This window comes from Triticum dicoccoides, chromosome 1B (assembly GCF_002162155.2).
Source record: "Triticum dicoccoides isolate Atlit2015 ecotype Zavitan chromosome 1B, WEW_v2.0, whole genome shotgun sequence".
In the NCBI taxonomy this organism is placed as follows: Eukaryota; Viridiplantae; Streptophyta; class Magnoliopsida; order Poales; family Poaceae; genus Triticum; species Triticum dicoccoides.
In genome coordinates, this window is record NC_041381.1 from 22,321,162 (window position 1) to 22,342,150 (window position 20,989).

Sequence of the window (20,989 nt, forward strand, 5' to 3'; positions counted from 1 at the left end):
CGGGTTTTGCGGCATTAGTTGCGGCAGAAGAGGCGGTAGTACCGCTCCAAAGCGGTAGTACCGCCCTTACCACCGTGGTAGTACCGCTCTGGGTCCTGGTCCTCCGTTCGCTCCTCGCTCCCCTCCTGCGCGGTAGTACCGCGAGGTGGAACGGTAGTACCGCCCACCCCAGCGGTAGTACCGCTCTCTGCGGGGCACCTTTGGGGGGTAACAGTTGGATTGTTCCTCCCACTATATAAGGGGGTCTTCTTCCCCAAAGTTGACTTACCTCTTCCCCCCAAAACTCCATTGTTGCTCATAACTCCATTTTCGCCCGATCTCTCTCCCTAGCCAATCAAACTTGTTGATTTGCTCGGGAGTGGTTGAGAAGGCCCAGATCTACACTTCCACCAAGAGAAATTTGATTCCCCCCACTAATCCCTAGTGGATCTTGTTACTCTTGGGTGTTTGAGCACCCTAGATGGTTGAGGTCACCGCGGAGCCATAGTCCATTGTGGTGAAGCTTCGTGGTATCGTTGGGAGCCTCCAATTAAGTTGTGGAGATTGTCCCAACCTTGTTTGTAAAGGTTCCGTCGCCGCCTTCAAGGGCACCAATAGTGGAATCAGGGCATCTCGCATTGTGTGAGGGCGTGAGGAGATTATGGTGGCTCTAGTGGCTTCTTGGGGAGCATTGTGCCTCCACACCGCTCTAACGAAGACGTACTTCTCCTCAAAAGGAAGGAATTTCGGTAACACATCCTCGTCTCCACCGGCTCCACTCTTGGTTACCTCGTGCCTTTACTTGTGCAAGCTTATTTGTGTTGTATCCCTTGCTTGCTTATGTGCTAGTTGTTGTTGCATCATATAGGTTGCTCACCTAGTTGCATATCTAGACAACCTACTTTGAAGCAAAGTTTAATTTGGTAAAGAAAAGTATAAAAAGTGTTAGTTGCCTATTCACCCCCCTCTAGTCAACTATATCGATCCTTTCACCGGGGCGGCGACGAGGGGGTGCGCTCGACGGCGGTCGATCCCCAGCGGCGGCGGCGACGGGGGGCGGCTCTTCTCGCCGGATCCGGAGGGGACGTGCAGTGGCTCGGCACGGGAAGGTGTGGGGCGGCCCCGGGGCGCGATTCCCCCCGTAGATATGGCCGGAATCGTCGGCGGCGGGCGGGCGGCGGCGGAAGGAGGGGAAAAGCGCGCGGGCTGAAATGTCCCTCCCGCCAACTGCTTCTCTCGGATGCAGGGCACCGCAGCCGCGAGGGGGAACCCGCGTTTTCCCGGATTGTGGCGGAGAATTTGCCGCGCCACCTAAATTTTTTTCCGGACCGGGGCGGGATGCGGGGTCTGATCGGGCAGGCTTTCCGGCCCGTACCCGCATTTTGGCGGTTATTTTCCGGGTCGGGGGCGGATGCGGGGTCTGCTAGAGTTGCTCTAGAAAAAGCATATGTATATATATGGAGGACCCATGTCGTTGCAAATATTATTTGTCTCCTTGGTTCGTCCAGATGAGCGATGACAATATGGAACATGGATGGATATGCGTGCGTGTGTGCATGTCGACCACACCACACCACACCACACAAAGTGCATGCTCCCTCCGGGCGTGAACAGGTGTACATCTAGCTTTTGTTTTAAATCAAAAAGAATTAAAATTTGGACCAGTTTTATAGGAAAAAGAGTAGTACCATTTATGGGATCAAATTGATACATATGAAACTACATTTCAAAACGAAACTAGTGATACTAATACAGTGCCATAAACGTTGTTACATTTTCTCCATAAAATTGATCAAAGTTTTAAAACTTTGACTTAAGACAGAATTTAAATATACATTTATTTCGTGGGCGGAGGGAGGACACGGCTAGAAAGGAGCTCACGCTCACGCGGAGGGAGCACTGCTTACATAATCATTTTGGGAAAAGCCTCCACAAAACGAAAATGCCAAGCGGAGACCGAGCTCCATGGCGGCGTTTATTTGGAAACTTCAAAAATCCAAACTTTTCCAGTTTCAAGAAATCCTGAAAAATGAACACACACATACACATGGAGACATACTGTACATGTGTGTAGATGTTCAGCTCGAAATATAAAAAATGTGAGCTACACGAAATAAATACACCGGCTAGCATCCACCGGGTCTCGTGTCATTTCAGCCACACGCTCTTCCTCCTCCGGCGTTTCTTGCCTCCAAGCAACCACCACCGGAGATCTCTTCCCAGCTCTTTTGTCGGCTTCCCGCCGTGCGTGAGGCCTCCACGCATCCCCCACCGCCCCCCTCCCCCCTCGCCGGATTCTTTTCATTGCACGCCCAGCCTCCCTCTCTCCCTCGCGCTATCCTCCACCACCGCCAGAGGTACTGTCCGTACGAGTGGAGGAGGAGGGGGGGAGCACGCGCCGGCGGCTACGGAGTAAAGAAAGTGCCTGCCGTCCATGGCCGCCGCCGCCGCCCCGGTGGCCCCCGGGAACGGGCGCCTCGGCCGGCCGCGGGCGCCCAGGGTGGGGCTGCGCGTGTATGCGGCGGGGGCGGCGGCGGGGGAGGGGGAGGGGCCGTCGTGCCTCTACGTCGGGCCCATCGAGACCGCCAGCCAGGAGATGCTCGAGGCGCTCTACCGCCAGGTAATTCAGTTCAGTCCCACTCTTAGCTCACCTTCCATGCCATCAGACTGCACGCTGCCTCCTCAGCTGCAGCTTCAGTTACAGTTCATCACGAGCCTGAAGAAATTTACCGAAAGTCTGCAATCTTTCTGTATCTCATACCGAAAGTCTGCACCTTTTCTAATTAACATGTAACTAACTGAAAGTTGCAATCCTTTTCCAATTAACATCCACACTGTACCTTTTGATGCTGTAAACAATGTTGCCTGCAGTACATTATGTGAGTCAACCAGGAACCTGAAATGGACTGAAAGTTGCAGTCTTTTTTCCCTGATTAACCTTCATACTGCACCTTTTCCAATTAACCTGCAACTAACCGGAAGCAGCTGCAATCCTTTTCCAATTAACATTCACACTGTACCTTTTGATGCTGTGAAGAATGTTGCCTGCAGTACATTATTATGTAAGCCAAATTCCTCACCATGTATATAATCTGCGACCCTTCACTTCATGGCAGGCCAGGGATTCCTACTACAGCGGCCAGCCTCTGATTGTCGACGACATGTTCGACAAAGTTGAGGTGAACAAAACAGGCCTAAAACCAGCCAATTTACATATCCACATTAGCACGCACCACCTGATCCAAAACCCATTCGCTGTCGCGTAGTCGCATCTGCATCCTAACAGTACATGTGTCCTTGGCCTTGCTAGCTGAAGCTCCGGGTCTACGGCTCCCCGTCGGTCGTAAAATACCCCCGCTGCAGCCTCAAGCGACAGTCGGCGTACGCGGACGCCGAGGTAAACCTTTCTGTGAAAATTCACCCCGTTTCTTCAGGCCAAATCCACCCGGTGTCCCATTTACTCACAGGCTCACAATTCAGTGTTTTGGTTGACATTTGGGTATAGGGCAGGAGGACCACTCGATGTTTATGGCACTGTCGAGCATCTGGACGCTGCTGCTCCTGCTCGGCACCTCGGCGTTCCTGGTTCCGAGCTTCTACACTCTGAGCCTGGCGTTCGGCGACGCGTTCGGAGCAAGGTCTCTCTTCTCCGGTGCTAAGTCCCTTGACGGGATAACGAGGGTGAACCACATGGTTTTGATTGGACTAGGCTATCTGATTGGCTATCCGGTTGCATCCGCGTCGGGTAAGGGGAGTTCTTCAGTAGATATTGGTTCTCTGTTATATCAGTGGTATCATGATTTTCGTCTTCAGTTTGTGAAATTGTGTTCTCCACCACGCATCATAAATCATCTTTTTGTACTTTCAGTTGGTGCATTGCAAGGCCTGTTGACAAACAATGTGGTTGCACTAAAAGGCTCTTGCCCAAACTGTGGCGAGCAGGTCAGTTTTGCTTCTAGTGTTAAACGTTGATGCTATTTCTTTGCGTACAACATTTTGGTCATCTGAGTAAGCAAAGCATGTTCTTGCTAGGTCTTTGCATTCGTGAAGACGGATAAGTCCATTAAAGCACCCCACAAGGCAGAATGCCATGTCTGTGAGTGCCCGTTGGAGTACCGTACTAAAGTCGAGGTATGTGAAATACCTGTAATTTTCATACAGCTTTTGCAGAATCAAAATGTACAGTTTTCAACAAAAAAAATCAAGGAAATCTGATTTATGTTGACAGTAACAATGCGCGCGAAACAGTGCCGTTGTGTTTTTGTCAAATTACGGTCTTACTAAATCTACATCAAGTTCTTGCACAGTGACATACTCTGCAGCCCCTTCTCAATACTTTTTTCACTCACAAGAGTGACAGATAAGCATGTTCAGGCGCCTATCCCACATCTGGCACGCAGAATCAGTACACTGTTGCAGGACACACACTTGGATGAAAATTTCAAAACTGTAACCGAGTCTAAATTCTGATCTGGAAGTTTTCGTGAAATTTTGCAGTTCCGTATGTAGATTTTATTGTAGTGTAAAACAAAGCATACCATATTTCTTCATTTTTCGACATTGCTCTGCAGAGATCTCTGTCTGGACCTAGAAGAAGCTGGGTTTACGGCCGGGTTTATATGGTGAAGCAAGGGCATCCTAGAAAAAGGAGATGGATAAAAGACTAGAAACCCCAACGATAGCTGCTGAAGAAAGAGGTCCATATCTGTTATGGTAGCAGTCTTGTTGCTCTGTAGTGCATATATGCCATTGCCCATTGATGAAACCAAGCAAGCATTTTGTAAAGCAGTACATTCTTTCCAGAGATGTCCGAAATCTGCAGATGAACAGAATTGTTGGCGTATTATCTTCACAGATTTGCTCAGCTAGAATTTGATTCTTCTAATTGACGTGTAAGTGCATGAAAAAAAATGCTTTAATTATGCTTTGCAATCACTGGGCTCTTCTTAGTGCACTAAGCCACCAACAATCATATTCAAAAGTCAAGCAAAAATCTCCCAAAAATACTTTTTTCTACAAAATGCATACACCATGTCAGTATGTCACAATGTTTCAGACCCGGATTAATTCGATCCACAGATTAAGGCGTAAAAAAGGATAATTACACTAATTAATTAAGCACTTGAGTAACCAAGATGGGGTACATATCAAAGTGAATGGCAAAAGCATGGGTGCATTTTTGTAGATTCCTGATCTTTTTGAGTGGTGGTGGAAGTCCAAAGTGCTAAAGGTTCCTTCTCCAAAAATCATTGCAAAGGCAAACAGTTGGAACAAACCGGGTGTGAAATCCTATGGATTGCAATCCTATGTATCAAACAACCCACGTAGAAAGAAATACTTGAGGATTACAATCCTCCAAAATTCCTCTAGGCACACGCCCCAAAACTCAACAGTCCTGATGCCGAGAACATCGTGCAATTTGAAGATCCGACTGCATGGCTACCATATGAAAAATCTCACCCAAATTCTTGCCACAGGATAAATAACCCAGCAGCTTGCCACAGAAAAAAAAAACAATTAGTCAGGGCATGAAACCCATCTTCAGGACAATGAAAAAAAAATAGTCAGGGCATCATATCCATCACAACACTCAGAGAAATCATCCGGAGCCTAGTACAAGAAATAGATCAGCAAATTATCAGATTAGTGCGAGAGGACGAAAGCTACAAAATTAAACTAATCAGGCTTGCAAACATAATCCAAAATTAAACGAATCAGGAGATATGCAAAATGCTGGGCGGTTCCGGAAGTTTCAGGACATGCGAAACTGAAAAAAAAATGGGACCGCACACAAGAAACTTTGCAGCAGTTAATTTTCTTCAGGAAAGGGGCCATATCAGCTCAGAATATTGATCTGCTTCAGTTTGTGATTTGCGCAAAAAGCCAAAAACACAGCACAGCGAACAGAATCTGCATCTAGAAGAAGAATTGGAGCCATGCTCTAAACATAACCACTACACCTCATAATTTATGCCAGGTTACACAAAAAAAAAATCACCCTTAACACTGCTGCAACTGTATCCAGAGAACATGTGCAAAAAATACTGCACAAGCACAAAAGATGCAGACTTGTGCAGACTGCAATGCTGTGTCTCCAGCGCATACGTGTAAGGCTCTCTGTACACATGTCCTTTCTTCTCCCCTGCTCATGTTGTTCCTTGTAATGCTTGGTACATTTATGTCTCTGAAATTCAAAGTTGCCGAGAACGGAAAAAAAAAACAGTTTTGCAGTAAATTTCAGAGAAATGAAAGCATCTTCAGTGGAGCCACCTGAAACCGCCAGGGACTGGTTGACTCGATTCCATGCGAGGCCAAGCCATGGATACTGGCAGGAGTGAACGGCTCGACCACCTGTCGCTCTCCCGTAGGTGTTTGGCTAGCATACTGCACATCTTCAGTTTTTTGCTGCTTCTTCTGTTAAAATTTGGATTCAGCTTTGTTTTGGTAGGCCTAGGTCTGTCTTCTGTTCTGGGCACGTTTGATTTGTACTCCTTGCGTCATCCTGATAGCTTCTTCTATACTGAATTTCTTCTTACATATAGGAAATGCATTTGTTGTACAAGCAGAAGGATACTTTGGCAGGCCTAGGCAAGCAACAACTAAAGTTTACCATGTATCAAACTAAACTGTGGCTGCTTCTTCATGAAACCGGTACTTTGTAGGGAGCAATCCTATGTGGTCTCTATATTTCCCTTTCCCTGAAAAGAGAGAGATAAGCAGCGAAACGGTTTCAGCTTCAAGTGAGTAGCTCTTTGCATCAACTTTAGACATATAATTCCCAGCCTTGACTAGCTCTCCTTTTTCCAGTAACATTCTGACGATAAGATTTAACATATAAGAGTCAGCAGTACAGCCGCTCTTCTCCATTGATAAAAAGAGATCGTCAGCTTCTTCCACTGACCCTTCTTTTATAAGATTTTTCATCATTATGGTGTAGGTAAAGACATTAGCCACCAAACCATTGGCTGATACTGCAGCAAACAAATCCTTGGCTTCTTGGTTTCGCTGAACCCTGTAGAAGGCATCAATCATTATATTGACAATTGTAATATTGAATTTCACATCCATTGTGCTTAATTTCTGGAATAGCGTGATTGCTTCGCCGCTACAATTATTTCTACAAAGTCCACCAAGAACTATCGAATATGTATCAATGCACACACTTACTCCAGATTCAACCATCTCATCAAACTTTTCCTTTGCAGAAACAGTTCGTCCAGCCAGAAATAATCCATCCAGTATGACGTTGTAATTAAAAGTTGTAGGTTTAAGTCCCTTGCGCAACATTTCTTTGAACAGAATCAGCCCATCGTCAATCCTTAAGTTTTTGCAATAGCCATTAATAAGTATACCATACGTAATATTAGAAGGTTCTAAGCCATATGACATCATATCATCAAATATTTTTGAGGCATCCTCCATCTTGCCGACTAGGCAGTATCCACCGATCAGTATATTAAATGTGCAAACATTAGGCCTCATACCTATGTGCGCTATCAAGCCAAGGACATCCCGTGCTTCTGTTACCCTTCCTTCTGTGCATAGGTTCTGCATGATTGAACTGAAGAACTTAATATCAGGAGGAGGTATACCTTTGTTCATCATTTCAGTAAGCAATTCCTTTGCTTTCACCAAATCTCCATGTGTACAAAATCCCTGGATTAGGGAACTATAAACAGCCGCGTCCGGTCGTACTCCTGTATCAATCATCTGATTAAACTTTATCACAGCATCATCCAACCTACCCTTTTTGCAAAATGCATCTATTACGGTTGAATATGTGACTGCATTTGGACTCACTCCTTGTTTCTGCATTTCATTGAAGATGAGCATAGCCTTATCAAGCTTCCCAGATTTAGGGCAACCTGGTGCATGTAGCTCCCGCTTGCGCAGGGTCCAGGGAAGGGTCCGACCACTTTGGGTCTATAGTACGCAGCCTTTCCCTACATTTCTGTAAGAGGCTGTTTCCAGGACTTGAACCCATGACCTCATGGTCACAAGGCAGCAGCTTTACCACTGCGCCAAGGCTCCCCTTCCAAGCTTCCCAGATTTAGCATATGCATAAATCAGTATGCTGAAGATACGACAGTCAGGAAGAATGCAGTCTCTTTCCATTGAATTGAAGAGATTAATCATATCAACTGAGCATCCTTCGGTGGCATACCCATGAAGGCGAATAGCATATGAAACGTTGTCAGGTTTCAGGCCCTTCATAGCCATGGAATCAAAAATTCCTGCAGCTTCTTTGCTTCTTCCATGGTTGCAAAGAAAGGTCATAAACATGTTGTAAGTATGCAAATCTGATGTAACCCTCCGACTTGTCATCTCTTTGAATACCCTAACAGCCTCCTTCCAGTGGCCTGAAGAGGAATATCCATGGATGAGGCTATTATATGTCACATTATCAGGTACGACACCATCATCAACCATCTGACCAAGGAAATACTCTGCCTTGTCCATTGCTTTGGCCTTGCACAGCGCATCAATAACCGAGTTATATGTCACAACATCAGGCGCAACGCCCTGCTGCGCCATTCCATGGAACAGGTTGCATGCCTTGCCTACTTGGCCTTCCTTAAAGAAGCCGTGGATGACCGTGGTATATGCCACCACGTTGGGGGTGCAGCCCAGATCAGGCATCCTGTGAAGCAGCACGTCGAGAGCCTCATCTGCCCGCTTTGCGTGGCAAAGGCCCTTGAGGAGGGTGCAGAAGACGACTTGGTCTGCCTCCAGGCCCGTCTTGAGGAGACGGGCGAAGAAGGCGAGTGCCAGATCCGTGCGGCACGCGCGGCAGCAGCAATCCATGAGGACGCCATAGGTGAAGACATTTGGCTGCGCCACCCGTCGTCCGGCGCCTCCGGACAAACGGCCAAAGAGGGCAACGGCCAGGGCGGGGCCATCAGTGCAGGATGCAGACGCGCTCGCGCGGGCGAGGGTAGCCAGAAAGTTATTCAAGGGACGCTCCTGGACACGATTGCCCTGCCGCAGCAATTCGTCGAACAGGTGGTGTGCGTCCTTCCTGGTGAGCGTGCCAGAGTGCGCCCGCTGCGTCGCGGCGGCGAAGGCGGCGTGGGGATCCCAGATGCGTGAGGGATGAGAGGTGGCGGAGGAAGAGTGGCGGGCGCCGAGTCGGAGGCGGAGGCGGAGGCGGGGTGGCGACATTGGCGTGGTGGAGGAGAAGCGGGGGCATGGCCTTGGGCTTGGTGTGTAGGTCGTCAACTCAACTGGGAGCAGGACGACGGGGCTAGTGCTTTTCCAAATTGTACCAATACTGCAGCATTTTTTGCAGGTACATTTAAATTATAGTCTCATATATGGATATATTCATATCACATAATGTGTGAGAATATAACTTTATTTAGACCAAGAATAAAGATTAAGTTGCAAGCCGTAGAAATGTACTAGGAAGCCATAAAAATAATAAATAAATATATTTAAGTATTCCCACAAAATAATAGATATTTTTAGGCATTTAGTTTCTTGAGTATCTAAGTAGTGAATTTTGCACCCCCCCCATGTTGTCCCAAACCTAAAGGTTGGAAATCTACTACTAATGATGGCGGAGGTTCTCAATGCCTTTCCTTCTCTTTTTTTTTTTTAAAAAACGAGGCAAAAGACTTGCCATTTTCATTGATTAAGAAGAAGTAAGAATTGCCCGGTTAATTGACGGAAAACCGGGCTAAAACCAATACAACCCAACCCATATAACATGGGCACCACCGGCCAACCTGGCCACCGACATGAAACATGAGCTGCAAAGAAGAAAAGACATCCGCCGGGAAGTCGCAAGCGTCATCGTCATCACCGGTTATCTCCGAACGGGCGACTCCGACTTCACCATAGAGCTCCACCAACAAGTCGCCCTCGCAAACAGCTACACAGAGCAATGACGGCACATGCCAACAGATGGCCACACGCGCCAACAACCGACAACTTCGACTTTGACGACGAGCCTCACAAGGGAAATATGCAGGACTTGCGCCGACCGTGCCCTAAAGAGCACCTCGGGCACGCCGGGAAGATCCGACTACCAAAGCCCGATCCGCGACCCAAGCTCCTCTTGACGCCATCATCGTTGCCAAACAGAAATCGGCGCCCCTGAAACGGCCACCTCAGCAAACCACGCAGTGAAGATGCCGCCCTTCCACGCGGCGAAGATGCCGCCATCCCACGCGGCGAAGATGCCGCCCTTCCATGCGGCGAAGATGCCGCCATCCACCGGTCTCAGGTTGTAGCCGGCTCCAAGACGATGCCCCCAAGGAGGAAGAAGACGTGAAGACGCCTTCATCGCCCGATCCCGCAGATCAGAGGTTTCCCTCCGGAGCCAAGGCCGCGGGGTGAGGGGTGGAGCACCATACATCGACGACGCTTCCAGGAAAGAGCGCGACGCCCACAGGCGCCGCCGTCGCCAGCTCCGGCAAAGGCCGGAAGAAGGATTTCTCCCTGAGATGCTCGACCACCACCAGCCCGTACCGGCCAGCCACAGACCTCCATCAAACCTCCCTAAAACCTCCACCAAACCAGCACCGCAGAGCACCGAGGGGAGCCTCCCGTCAGCGCCCGCCCCTGCCAAGGCCGTCCCGCGCGCCCGCCCGACCAGATGCCGGGCCCTGGACGCACACCACCGTCACCGCCATCGGGCCGACCTCACGCCGTCGCCCTCACCAGGCCTTGGGGCAGGAGGTCACCGCCGCCACGCCGCAGGAACCGCACCACGCGGAGACAACGAACAGGCTGCAGCAGAAAACCCCCGAAGAACACCCGGATCCAGCCACGCCCAGCTAGATCCAGCGTTCGCCAGCCTCCCCGCCGGCCACCGAAGCACCACCGAGGCTCCCGCGCCGCCCAGCCGAACAGGAACGGTGACCCATCGGGGGAAGCGCCGAGATCCGGAGCACCACGCCCCCAAGCCGAGCGCCGCCAAGGGAGAGGCAGGAGCACCACCAGGCCTCGCCACCGCGCCGCCCACGCGGCCGCAGCAGTCGACAACCGCCGCGAAGACCGGGCCGCCGCCCGAGATCCAGAGCCGCCCGCGCCGCTGCGGGCCAGGAGAGCCCCGCCGCCGCCGTCCACTGCGCGGGCTTAGCCCGGCCGCGTCATTCGGCGGCGGCGAGGGGAGGTGGAGGGGGCGGGGTGGGACGAGGCGCCGGCGGTGCTGGGCTCCGCCCGAGCCGCCCAGAGGCGACGCGGGTGACGGGAACGGGAAGGTAGAGATAGAGTTCGCTGTGAGTCCTTTCCTTCTTCAAATGTGCCTAGCATGGGTGACGGGCTCAAAATGATGTTTTGTGGTGTGAACCATGCCTTCTGATGTGGTTCCTTGTGCTTCGGGATAAGATGCATTTGGGTGATATCAACTCATGGGCGAAGGAAATGGCATGATATGCCACAAGGGATGCCCGGAAAATAAACTCAGCATGATGGCGTTCTCATGGTAGGCTGGTGTCACGTTGATTATTCTGGTCGCGTCGGAAGCCAAATAGTGCACATCTATGCTAGAGTAGGCCGATAGAAAGGGTGAATCGAGTCATTGGTGGTGTCAATCTTAATTGACTAATTGGATTCAACAACGATCTTTAGGACATTTTCTCACTACAAAAATCCCATGATATATCCCTCATTAGCTAGATCAGACATCATCAACGCATCTCGGTAACCTCTACTTAAGTTGGCTTGAAGCTCCATCTTGGGTTGGTGGCCCAAGTATGACATTTGTTGTTGGATAATGACACTATGGATCTAAAAAAAATTCATAGAAAATGTTGGATTTCGGGTTCCGGCAAACCCTTGAGGTTCGAACTCTAGGGTACGCACAAAGAACTCTCTCTCCCTGGTTCGCTCGCTCACAATCCACGGCCTAGCTCGATGAACTCAAAGAACAATGGACACGGGGGTTTATACTGGTTCGGGCCACCATTGTGGTGTAATACCCTACTCCAGTGTGTGGTGGTGGATTGTCTCTTGAGGGCTGAGGATGAAGTAGTACAGTGGACGAATAGCCTCAAGAGGAGAGGTTTTCTTAGGATCGATGAGCTGGTGAAGGTTCGAATCCGTCTCCCCATCTATAGTGGTGGCTAGTCCTATTTATAGAGGCCTTGGTCCTCTTCCCAAATGTTAGGCAGGAAGGGATCCCACAACGGCCAAGTTTAAAGGGAGACAACTAGTACAAGCTATCTTGACAAAAGTAGTCTTCGCCTGCCAAAGGCTCTGGTGGTGACGCTGCCCTGGGCTCCACGATGACCTCCGTCCTGCCGTCCGGCTGGTCTTGGTCTTGTTGCACCGATATGGAAAACCTTTTGCCTGATGTCTCGGGACTCCGCGCCTGCGCTTGCCCCTTGGCACCAAAGGGGAAACTGGTACGCTGCGCCCGCTGGCGCCCGCCTAGCCTTGGTCGTCATGGCTCACATCACGTGAACCTCGCAAGGTGCCCCCTGCATAGATATCTCCGCTCCTCGGGAGCCATCCTAGCGAGGCCGCCCACAGGGAGGTCTTGGTGTCATCCGCCTCGCGAGGCTTGGCCCCTCGCGAGGGTCTTGAGTTGTTGTTGTCAATGTTGGGCCGTGCCAGGCCATTGGTGGAGCCACGTCATGGTCCGCAGGCAGGCAAGTCTGGGTACCCCCGTCCCCAGGACGCCGACAGTAGCCCCCGGGCCCAAGGCGCGCTCGAACATGGCTTCGATGCGAAGCCAAAGGGCAAGTGCGGAGCGACGCGGGCCCCAACCGCCTGCAGCCTTGGTAGACGTGTGGCGACTGATTGGATGTGGGCGCCTCCGCTTTCCCCACGCAGCCTTGATATCCGCCAGGCTAGGCGGCCGCTGTTGTCAACACAGCTTCGCCTCCATTGCTGGCAGCGCACTCCCATAGTTCTTCTACCCTTCGAAAACAGAAGTTTCCTGCCCTGGCTCGTTCCGGTGCAAATCTTTCCCGCCGCCATGGCGCCGATCCAGAAGAAGAAGGGAAAGAAGAAGTCTTGTACCTCAGCCCCAGCACCTCCGGTCTTCGAGCCCGCCATCGAGCGGTCGGTGGTGCTCAACCAGGAGGGGATGGGCAAGGTTCGCCCAGCGCTCGCCTCCGATTCCAATGAGTGGGGGGCGACGGTGGCTTGGCCCGCTTCCTGCGCCGCAGTCGATAGGACGGCCACCGAGATCCCCATCCATCTTCACGCCCTCTGGTCCGACCTGATTGCCCCCTTCTCTGGTTTCTTCAACGCCATGCTCTTGCATTACCAAGTCAGTGCGCTTCACCTGGACCCCCAAGCCATCATCCTCCTCGCCGTCTTCGCCTTCGTCTGCGAGGCCATGGTGGGCACTGCCCCTTCTGTGGCCTTGCTCCGCCATTTCTTCTTGCTGCATCTGATGGACGCCCTCCAGCGCTCAGGGTGTCTGTCCTTCCAGGCCGTTGCGGCGACGGCCAGTTCGGGGATCGACTTCGAGTTCTCACCTATCGTGGATGGATTTTAGAAGCGGTGGGTATTTATGAACGCCGGCGTGCTCAACCCTCTGCTGCTGCTTCTACGGGCTCCGGCCGTCCCAAGCTCTGGCTGGAGGCACGCGAAGCTCGTTGATCGGTGGCTCGCCCAAGTGTGGTGCCGGCTGGCCAGGTTGAAGGACCTTGGGGTGACGACGCCCATGGTGGTGAAGGAATTCGTCCGGTGCACCCTTCATGCCCACCACCTTTGATCAAGTTGGCATGGACGACACCTTCATGCAAGGCCAAGTCGGCATGGGCAGCACCTTCCCGCTCGATCACGAATTACCGGAGGACTACGACCTTGAGGAAGAGGATGAAGTGTACATTGACAGGGAGCCTTTGTTCGAGGACGAGCTTGCCAACCAAGCTGGCGCAAACAAGAAGCGCAAAAGTAAGCGGACGAAGGCATACATGCAACTGGAGGATAAACTCCTTCATGAGTGTTGGAGGGACATTGGGCAAGACCCCAAGGTTGGCGCCAAGCAAAAGGCATCAACCTTTTGGTTTCATGTTCATCGTGAGTAGCATGAATGCAAGAAGTTCGCGCCGTACCGAATGGAGAGCAAGTGCGGGTGGGTGTCCCTCTCGAAGCAATGGAGGGTGATACAACAAGAGTGCAACTAGTTTTGTGCCACCCTTGAGAGCATTAAAGCACGCCCCGTGAGCGGCATCAACATGAAACATATAGTATACATGCGCCCCTCTTTGTATCTGTTTCTGTTGTGTTTGCATGTCGATTTTCCCATTTGCTCGCATGCTATTTATTTGTAGGCATTCCAAGCTTTGGAGGCATTCAAGGCCCAACATAACGGCAAGTCCTTCAACCTCTCTCATTGTAGGATGGTCATCAACGAGGAGGAGAAGTTGAAGGCACAATATGCTGCCGCCAAGGCGCGTGGGGGGAGGTAGCCGTCAATGAGCATGGGGAGGGCGAGAAGCCACAGCCGAGGGGGAAGACCAAATCCAAGAAGGAGGGCAAGCACGATGCAGCGTCAATTGCCTTGCATGCCGCTTTGGAGGGCATGATGACCGAAAAGGACACAAGGGAGGAGAGGCGCCAGCAAGACAAGGAAGAGCAAATGAAGGCCTTCATGGGGATCCAAAAGAGGAGGCTTGAGCTCGATGCGGAGAAGCAAGCCAAGATGCTCGAGATGGAGGCGGAGAAGCAATCGAAGATGCTCGAGATCAAGGCCGCCAATGCCAAGACCAAGGCAAGAAAAGTGGCGTTCGCTAGCATGATGACAGGGGTGGAGATCATGAAGGTGTACTTGAACACCATGTCACCGAGGATGAGGCCATGGTTCGAAAAGATGTCGGCTGACATGCTCCCAAGTTTGATGATGGGTGATCTTTGTCGGAGTGGGCCATCCTTTTTTTGCATGTCGGCAAGTGTGCTGGCATGACCACGGCCGAGAAGGTGTGGTTGAACTCCCGCCCTATTTTTGTGTGCTGGCATGTGTGTAGGCCGCTGGCAAGTGCGCCAGCATGAACTGTGTGGTGGTTTTTTCGGAGGCTGGCATGACGCCGGCATGAACTCTGGGATAACATGGTTGTGGGCCTTTTTCAAATTTATGTCCAGGCATGAAATGGGTTGGGCGCACGGCCGACCCAAACGTCAAACAGAGCGGATGACGAGCGGGCGGCCGACCCAAACGGATGAAAATCGAACAAAGCGCGCGACCGTTTGGGTCGGGGCGGTTGAGTTGCTCTAAGGAAGAACAAAATTATGTCGACTAGCGGGGCAATCTATACCTAATAATAAAGGGGCTATTGCTTCGGGCGGTATGTCCTTAAAACTGCCCCCAAAGTTGCAAAATATTACTCATCAATGCCACCTATAAGTGAGAAAAAAATGTTTTGCACGGAATCCCCCGACTGGGCTGGCCCAAGCACAGGGACCCATTATACTGCGCTCTACACGCTAGAGAAGACATATCACGCCCGTTTGGGCTAGCCCATGTGCGTGGAGCTGTCTTTTTAGTTTTGGTTTCTATTTTTCTTTTCCGGTCCCATATTTGTTTTGTCTACTTTAAATAATTTGGAACTTCGGAAAACTTTTGAAATTTAAAAAAACTGAGAATTTTGAAATAAAATGTTCAAGAAAACATAAAATATTTGTGAATTCAAACAATACTAGGGATTTTTCTAAAAAGGTTCGCATATTCAAAAAAAAGTTCGTAAAATATGAATAAAATCCTTGTATTAAATATTATTAATGAAATTGAACAAATGTTTTGCTAATTCAAAAAATAAAATGTTTATGCATTTAAAAAATGTCCTAAAAAATTAAAAATGATTCATGAATTATAAAAGAGTTTATTGATTCATAAAATGTTTTCTGATTCAGAAAATGTTCATGTATTTCAAAACATGTTTGTGATTTTTTTTAAATCCACCAATTTGGAAAAAAATTATATTCTAGAATTGTTCACTGATTTCAATTAAAATTCTTAAAAACAGTTCACAATATAAAAAATGTTCGTATATAGTAAAAAATGTTCCCAGATTTCTAAAAATGGTCAGGAATGATCAAAGGTATATGTAGTTAAATAGTAATGCTTCTGAGTCTTTGTGACTATATATACCTGCGTAAATTTTGAAGAATTGACTGCTAGGGTGGATCATAATATTATAGTATACTTTTTTTAAACGTTTCTTGAAACTTAGTATAATTCTTTGAATTACCAAGTATTTTGACAACCACGATATTTTTTTTGAAAATGTGAACATTGCTTCAATTTGTGAATACATTTAAAAAAAGAAACATTTTCTTGCATTTGTGAACAAATTTTTAAAATCATGCGATGAGGTGTGAACAAAATGTGGTCATCGTCATTGGAGATTATGATTTTTTTTATCCCGTTGCAACGCACGGGCCCTTTTGCTAGTTCGAATAATGGCTATGACAGCCTCCAGTCCGGCCTCGGGGAACAAAATCAAACTACCATGCAAAACCAGATTCCTAGATAAGTTTGCACATTTTCTATTAAAATTTTGTAGATCCACATGCGCAAGTACTGGACATGCTTCCTCAAGAAGAAGAATGAGTTAGTCTACTGTGATGACGCCGAGGCCATCGCCGAGCCGCATTCAAATCCAGTGTAACTGACGAGATGCTCTCCAGGGACTTCGGATAGTTCAAGCCCAGGACCATGCCGGCCTTGATGGAGATGCGGCGCATAGTTCACAGTATACGTGTGATCTACAAAATTTTGATAGAAAATGTATCTATTTGATAGCTGCACACAAGAAAAACACAAAATTATTTGCCACTTTCTCATTTGTACAGCTCATGGTTCAAAAGAGTTTTCCTGAATTTTGTAAATTCATGGTGTATTCTTACACTTCGATGTGAGATTTCCCCCCTGAAGTTTTCGAAATACTCTCAAAATATTACACTAGTATTCTTACACTTCGGTGTGACACATACATTTTTCCAAATAAAAGGATGACTTGAGCTTCAGAGCCAAAAAAAACTCTCAAAATATTACCAAATTCTTGTTCATAAAAAAGTATTCATAGACATATAACCAAATGTGCAATGTTTCTTGGGGTTCTCTCCATGTATGTGTTACACCTGTTTGTTCAAAGAAAATATGATTAGGACCCAAGATAAGCCATTTTAGTAGTGTCCAAGACCTTCACAAGCCATTTTCTCAAAGAGCGGTTCTGCTAAATTAGTACTACAAGAATTTCAGGTCCAAGACCTTCACTGCCCAGTGAGTAAATGTAAAATTCTGAGGAAGGAAGAAGATAAAAGAAAATGCTGAACTTGACCCCTCGTAACAGAAAATAAATTAGGCATCGAGTATAATGAAATAACCAGGTTCCGCGTTTCTACAACGTACAGCTAAAAGAAAAGAAGCACACCAATTGTTCTATAGTAACAAAATGTACCAAGGAACAGAGGAGAAAACTATGGCAAAGCTCTCCAAAATCCGACTCTCTCAAACAAAAAGGTATGAGATGAATGAACTGATCTGTAATTTTAGGGTACACTATCGTCGGATAAAATGGGTAATAATAATGACCCCGTTTTATTAAAAAAACAGTACAACATGTCAGTTTATTATTGCCTGCTTTCTGTTCATACTACCAAAGCCAAAAAGAATAGATAATTTATCAGCTCTGTTCTGTCCCAAGGAACAGAGAAGTTCAAAATGCATCAGTCATATATCCTTATTATAGTCATACCGCCGTGATATACAGAGTAGTAATGAATAAAAAAGGAACATGCTGACAGTCAATGAAAATTACGGGCAGAACCATATTACCTCTGAACATTGATCTGCGTCAGTCTGTGCAACAAGACAGAGTATCTTTAATTCAACTGCTAAAAACATGCTGAGGCCATCGATATTGTGATTCCCAGCCTTAACACCAGCATGATCTAGTTAAGCAAAGTTGCAGGATTAAACTCAACATGGTGCTGCATCGATCGAAACCAAAGAAAATTGGAGCCCAGCACTAAACTAAACCTGTACACCTCATAATCAATGCCAGCATATACAAAAAGATACGTACAGGCTGCTACTACAACTGGATCCATATAACTTGTACGTGGAAAGAAGACTGGAAGCTGCAAAATAACAACACAAGCAGATATTATTCAGACTTCTGCATGCTACCTCTTCACAAATCACCCTAACCAGATCATCAAGAGCCATTACAACAGTCAACAAAACACCTCTCCAGTACCACGTTATGATTATCTAATCTCAATCTGGCTTCGACGGCATAGACCTCAAGCCGGTCAAGCTCCGGTTCCTGCTCAGCTTCTTCAAAATCCTTCTTGAAGCATACACAAGGGCACACAGGCGCAGACAAGGGGCACACTAGCTGAGAAATGAATGCATCTTCAGTGGGGCGACCTGAAAACGCCAGGGGCTGGTTGACTCGATTCCATGTGAGGCCAGGCTAAGGATGCTGGCAGGAGTGAACGGCTCGGCCGCCTGACACTCTCCCATATGATGTACCAACTATTCAACTGTGGCCGCTTCTTCACGAAACTGATACTTTGTAGGGAGCAATCCTATGTGTTCTCTATATTTCCCTTTCCCAGAAAAGAGAGAAATCAGCAATGAAACAGTTTTAGCTTCAAGTGAGTAGTTCTTTGCATCAACTTTAGACATATAATTTCCAGCCTTGACTATCTCTCCTCTTTCCAGTAACCTTCTGATAGTATGATTTAACATCCAAGCGTTGGCAGTACAGCCACTCTTCTCCATTGATAAAAAGAGAGTGTCAGCTTCTTCCACTGAACCTTCTTTTATAAGATTTGTCATCGTTATGCTGTAGGTAACAACATTAGCTACCAAGCCATTGGCTGGTATTGCGGCAAACAAATCTTTAGCTTCTTGCTTTCTCTGAACCCTAAAGAAGGCATCAATCATGATATTGACAATTCTAATATTGAATTTCATGTTCATTGCCCTTAATTTCTGGAACAGCATGATTGCTTCGCTAAAGCAATTATTTCTACAAAGTCCACCAAGAACTATCGAATATGTACCAATGCACACACTTACTCCAGATTCAACCATCTCATCAAACTTTTCCTTTGCAGCAACAGTTCGTCCAGCCAGAAATAATCCATCCAGTATGACGTTATAATTAAAAGTTGTAGGTTTAAGTCCCTTGTGCAGCATCTCTTTGAACAGAATAAGCCCGTCATCAATCCTTCTATTTTTGCAATAGCCATTAATAAGTATACCATACGTAATATTAGAAGGTTCTAAGCCATATGACATCATATCATCAAATAGTTTTGAGGCATGTTCCATCTTGCCGACTAGGCAGTATCCACCGATCAGTATATTAAATGTGCAAACATCAGGCCTCATACCTATGTGCGCTATCAAGCCAAGGACATCCCGTGCTTCTATTACCCTTCCTTCTGTGCAAAGGTTCTGCATGATTGAATTGAAGAATGCAATATCAGGAGGAAGCATGCCTTTGTTCATCATTTCAGTAAGCAATTCCTTTGCTTTCACCAAATCGCCGTGTGTACAAAAACCCTGGATTAGAGAACCATAAACAGCTGTGCCCTGTCGTACTCCTGTATCAATCATCTGATTAAACTTTATCAGAGCATCGTCCAATTGACCCTTTTTGCAAAATGCATCTATTACAGTTGAATATGTGACTGCATTTGGACTCACTCCTTGTTTCTGCATTTTATTGAAGATAAGCATGGCCTTATCAAGCTTCCCAGATTTAGCATATGCATTAATCAGTATGCTGAAGATACGACAGTCAGGAAGAATGCAGTCTCTTTCCATTGAATTGAAGAGATTAATCATATCAACTAAGCATCCTTCGGTGGCATACCCATGAAGGCGAATAGCATATGAAACGTTGTCATGTTTCAGGCCCTTCATAGCCATGGTATCAAAAATTCCTGCAGCTTCTTTGCTTCTTCCATGTTTGCAAAGAAAGGTCATAAACATGTTGTGAGTATGCACATTTGGTTTAACCCTCCGACTTGTCATCTCTTTGAATACCCTAACAGCCTCCTTCCAGTGGCCTGAAGAGGAATATCCATGGATGAGGCTATTATATGTCACATTATCAGGTACGACACCATCATCAACCATCTGACCAAGGAAATACTCTGCCTTGTCCATTGCTTTGGCCTTGCAGAACGCATCAATAACCGAGTTATATGTCACCAAATTAGGCGCAACGCCCTGCTGCGCCATTCCATGGAACAGATTGCATGCCTTGCCTACTTGGCCTTCCTTAAAGAAGCCATGGATGACCGTGTTATACGCCACCACGTCAGGGGTGCAGCCCAGCTCAGGCATCCTGTGAAGAAGCACTTCCATGGCCTCATCCGCCCGCTTTGCGTGGCAGAGTCCTTTGAGGAGACTGTTGACTTCTATGACGCCTGCCTTCAGTCCCGTCCTGAGGAGACGGCCGAAGAAGGCAAACGCCAGATCCAGGCGATGTGCGCGGCAGCAGCAGTCCATGAGGATGCCGTAGGTGCAGGCCGTTGGGTGCAGCACCCTTAGGCGGGCGCCTTGGGATATGCGGCTGAAGAGGGCGACCGCGAGTGCGGGGCCATCTCTGCAGGCGCTGGACGCCGGCGCGCGGGCGAGGGCGGCGAGAAGGTTGTTGAGGGGGCGCCCCAGGACAGGATTGCCCTGCCGCAGCAATTCGTCGAACAGGTGGTGTGCGTCCTCCGGGGTGAGGTTGCCGGAGCGCGCACACTCCGTGGCGGCGGCGAAGGCGGCGTGGGGATCCCATCCCTGGCGGCGTGAGGGTTGCGAGGCGGAGGAGGAGTGGCGGGCGTGCAGGCGGAGGCGGAGGCGCAGTGGCGACATTGACGCGGCGGAGGAGAAGCCAGGCAGATGAGTGCTTTTCCATGTTGTACCAATGCACTCATAGTCATTTTTATTTTTATTTTCCAGGTAAAATTAAATCATGGTCTGGATATTCATATCACATACTACTAATTTGTAAGAATATAATTTTATTTAAACCAAGACAATTTTTTACTAGTAAGCCATAAAATATAGTATTTTTTATGCATCACTGCAAGA

General features: G+C 48.2%; 3 protein-coding genes across 3 annotated transcripts; 1 reads left to right on the forward strand and 2 right to left on the reverse strand.

Moving 5' to 3' along the window:
- Positions 1-2,157: 2,157 nt before the first annotated feature.
- On the forward strand, positions 2,158-4,864 carry LOC119316815 (PGR5-like protein 1A, chloroplastic). The gene is made up of 7 exons (XM_037591211.1): positions 2,158-2,599; positions 3,096-3,158; positions 3,290-3,376; positions 3,490-3,724; positions 3,848-3,921; positions 4,012-4,110; positions 4,551-4,864. The coding sequence occupies exons 1-7, from the start codon at positions 2,414-2,416 to the stop codon at positions 4,644-4,646; spliced, it is 840 nt and encodes a 279-aa protein (XP_037447108.1). The 5' UTR covers positions 2,158-2,413; the 3' UTR covers positions 4,647-4,864.
- An 896-nt stretch (positions 4,865-5,760) lies between these two features.
- LOC119299976 (protein Rf1, mitochondrial-like) lies at positions 5,761-7,912 on the reverse strand. The gene has a single exon (XM_037577075.1). The coding sequence runs from the start codon at positions 7,810-7,812 to the stop codon at positions 6,601-6,603; it is 1,212 nt and encodes a 403-aa protein (XP_037432972.1). The 5' UTR covers positions 7,813-7,912; the 3' UTR covers positions 5,761-6,600.
- A 9,786-nt stretch (positions 7,913-17,698) lies between these two features.
- LOC119316822 (protein Rf1, mitochondrial-like) lies at positions 17,699-20,770 on the reverse strand. Its single transcript, XM_037591220.1, has one exon. It carries the CDS (start codon positions 20,768-20,770, stop codon positions 18,425-18,427), a length of 2,346 nt encoding a protein of 781 aa, XP_037447117.1. The 3' UTR covers positions 17,699-18,424.
- Between the last annotated feature and the right edge of the window lie 219 nt (positions 20,771-20,989).

What these genes read in the sequence shown, in the direction of transcription:
- LOC119299976 (XM_037577075.1), bottom strand. Translation starts at nt 7,812, where the DNA reads ATGCTCATCTTCAATGAAATGCAGAAACAAGGAGTGAGTCCAAATGCA.
- LOC119316822 (XM_037591220.1), bottom strand. Translation starts at nt 20,770, where the DNA reads ATGTCGCCACTGCGCCTCCGCCTCCGCCTGCACGCCCGCCACTCCTCC.
- LOC119316815 (XM_037591211.1), top strand. Translation starts at nt 2,414, where the DNA reads ATGGCCGCCGCCGCCGCCCCGGTGGCCCCCGGGAACGGGCGCCTCGGC. An exon ending in TCCGGTTGCATCCGCGTCGG is followed by an intron (nt 3,725 to 3,847) that starts GTAAGGGGAGTT and finishes TTGTACTTTCAG; the next exon opens with TTGGTGCATTGCAAGGCCTG. An exon ending in GCCCAAACTGTGGCGAGCAG is followed by an intron (nt 3,922 to 4,011) that starts GTCAGTTTTGCT and finishes TGTTCTTGCTAG; the next exon opens with GTCTTTGCATTCGTGAAGAC.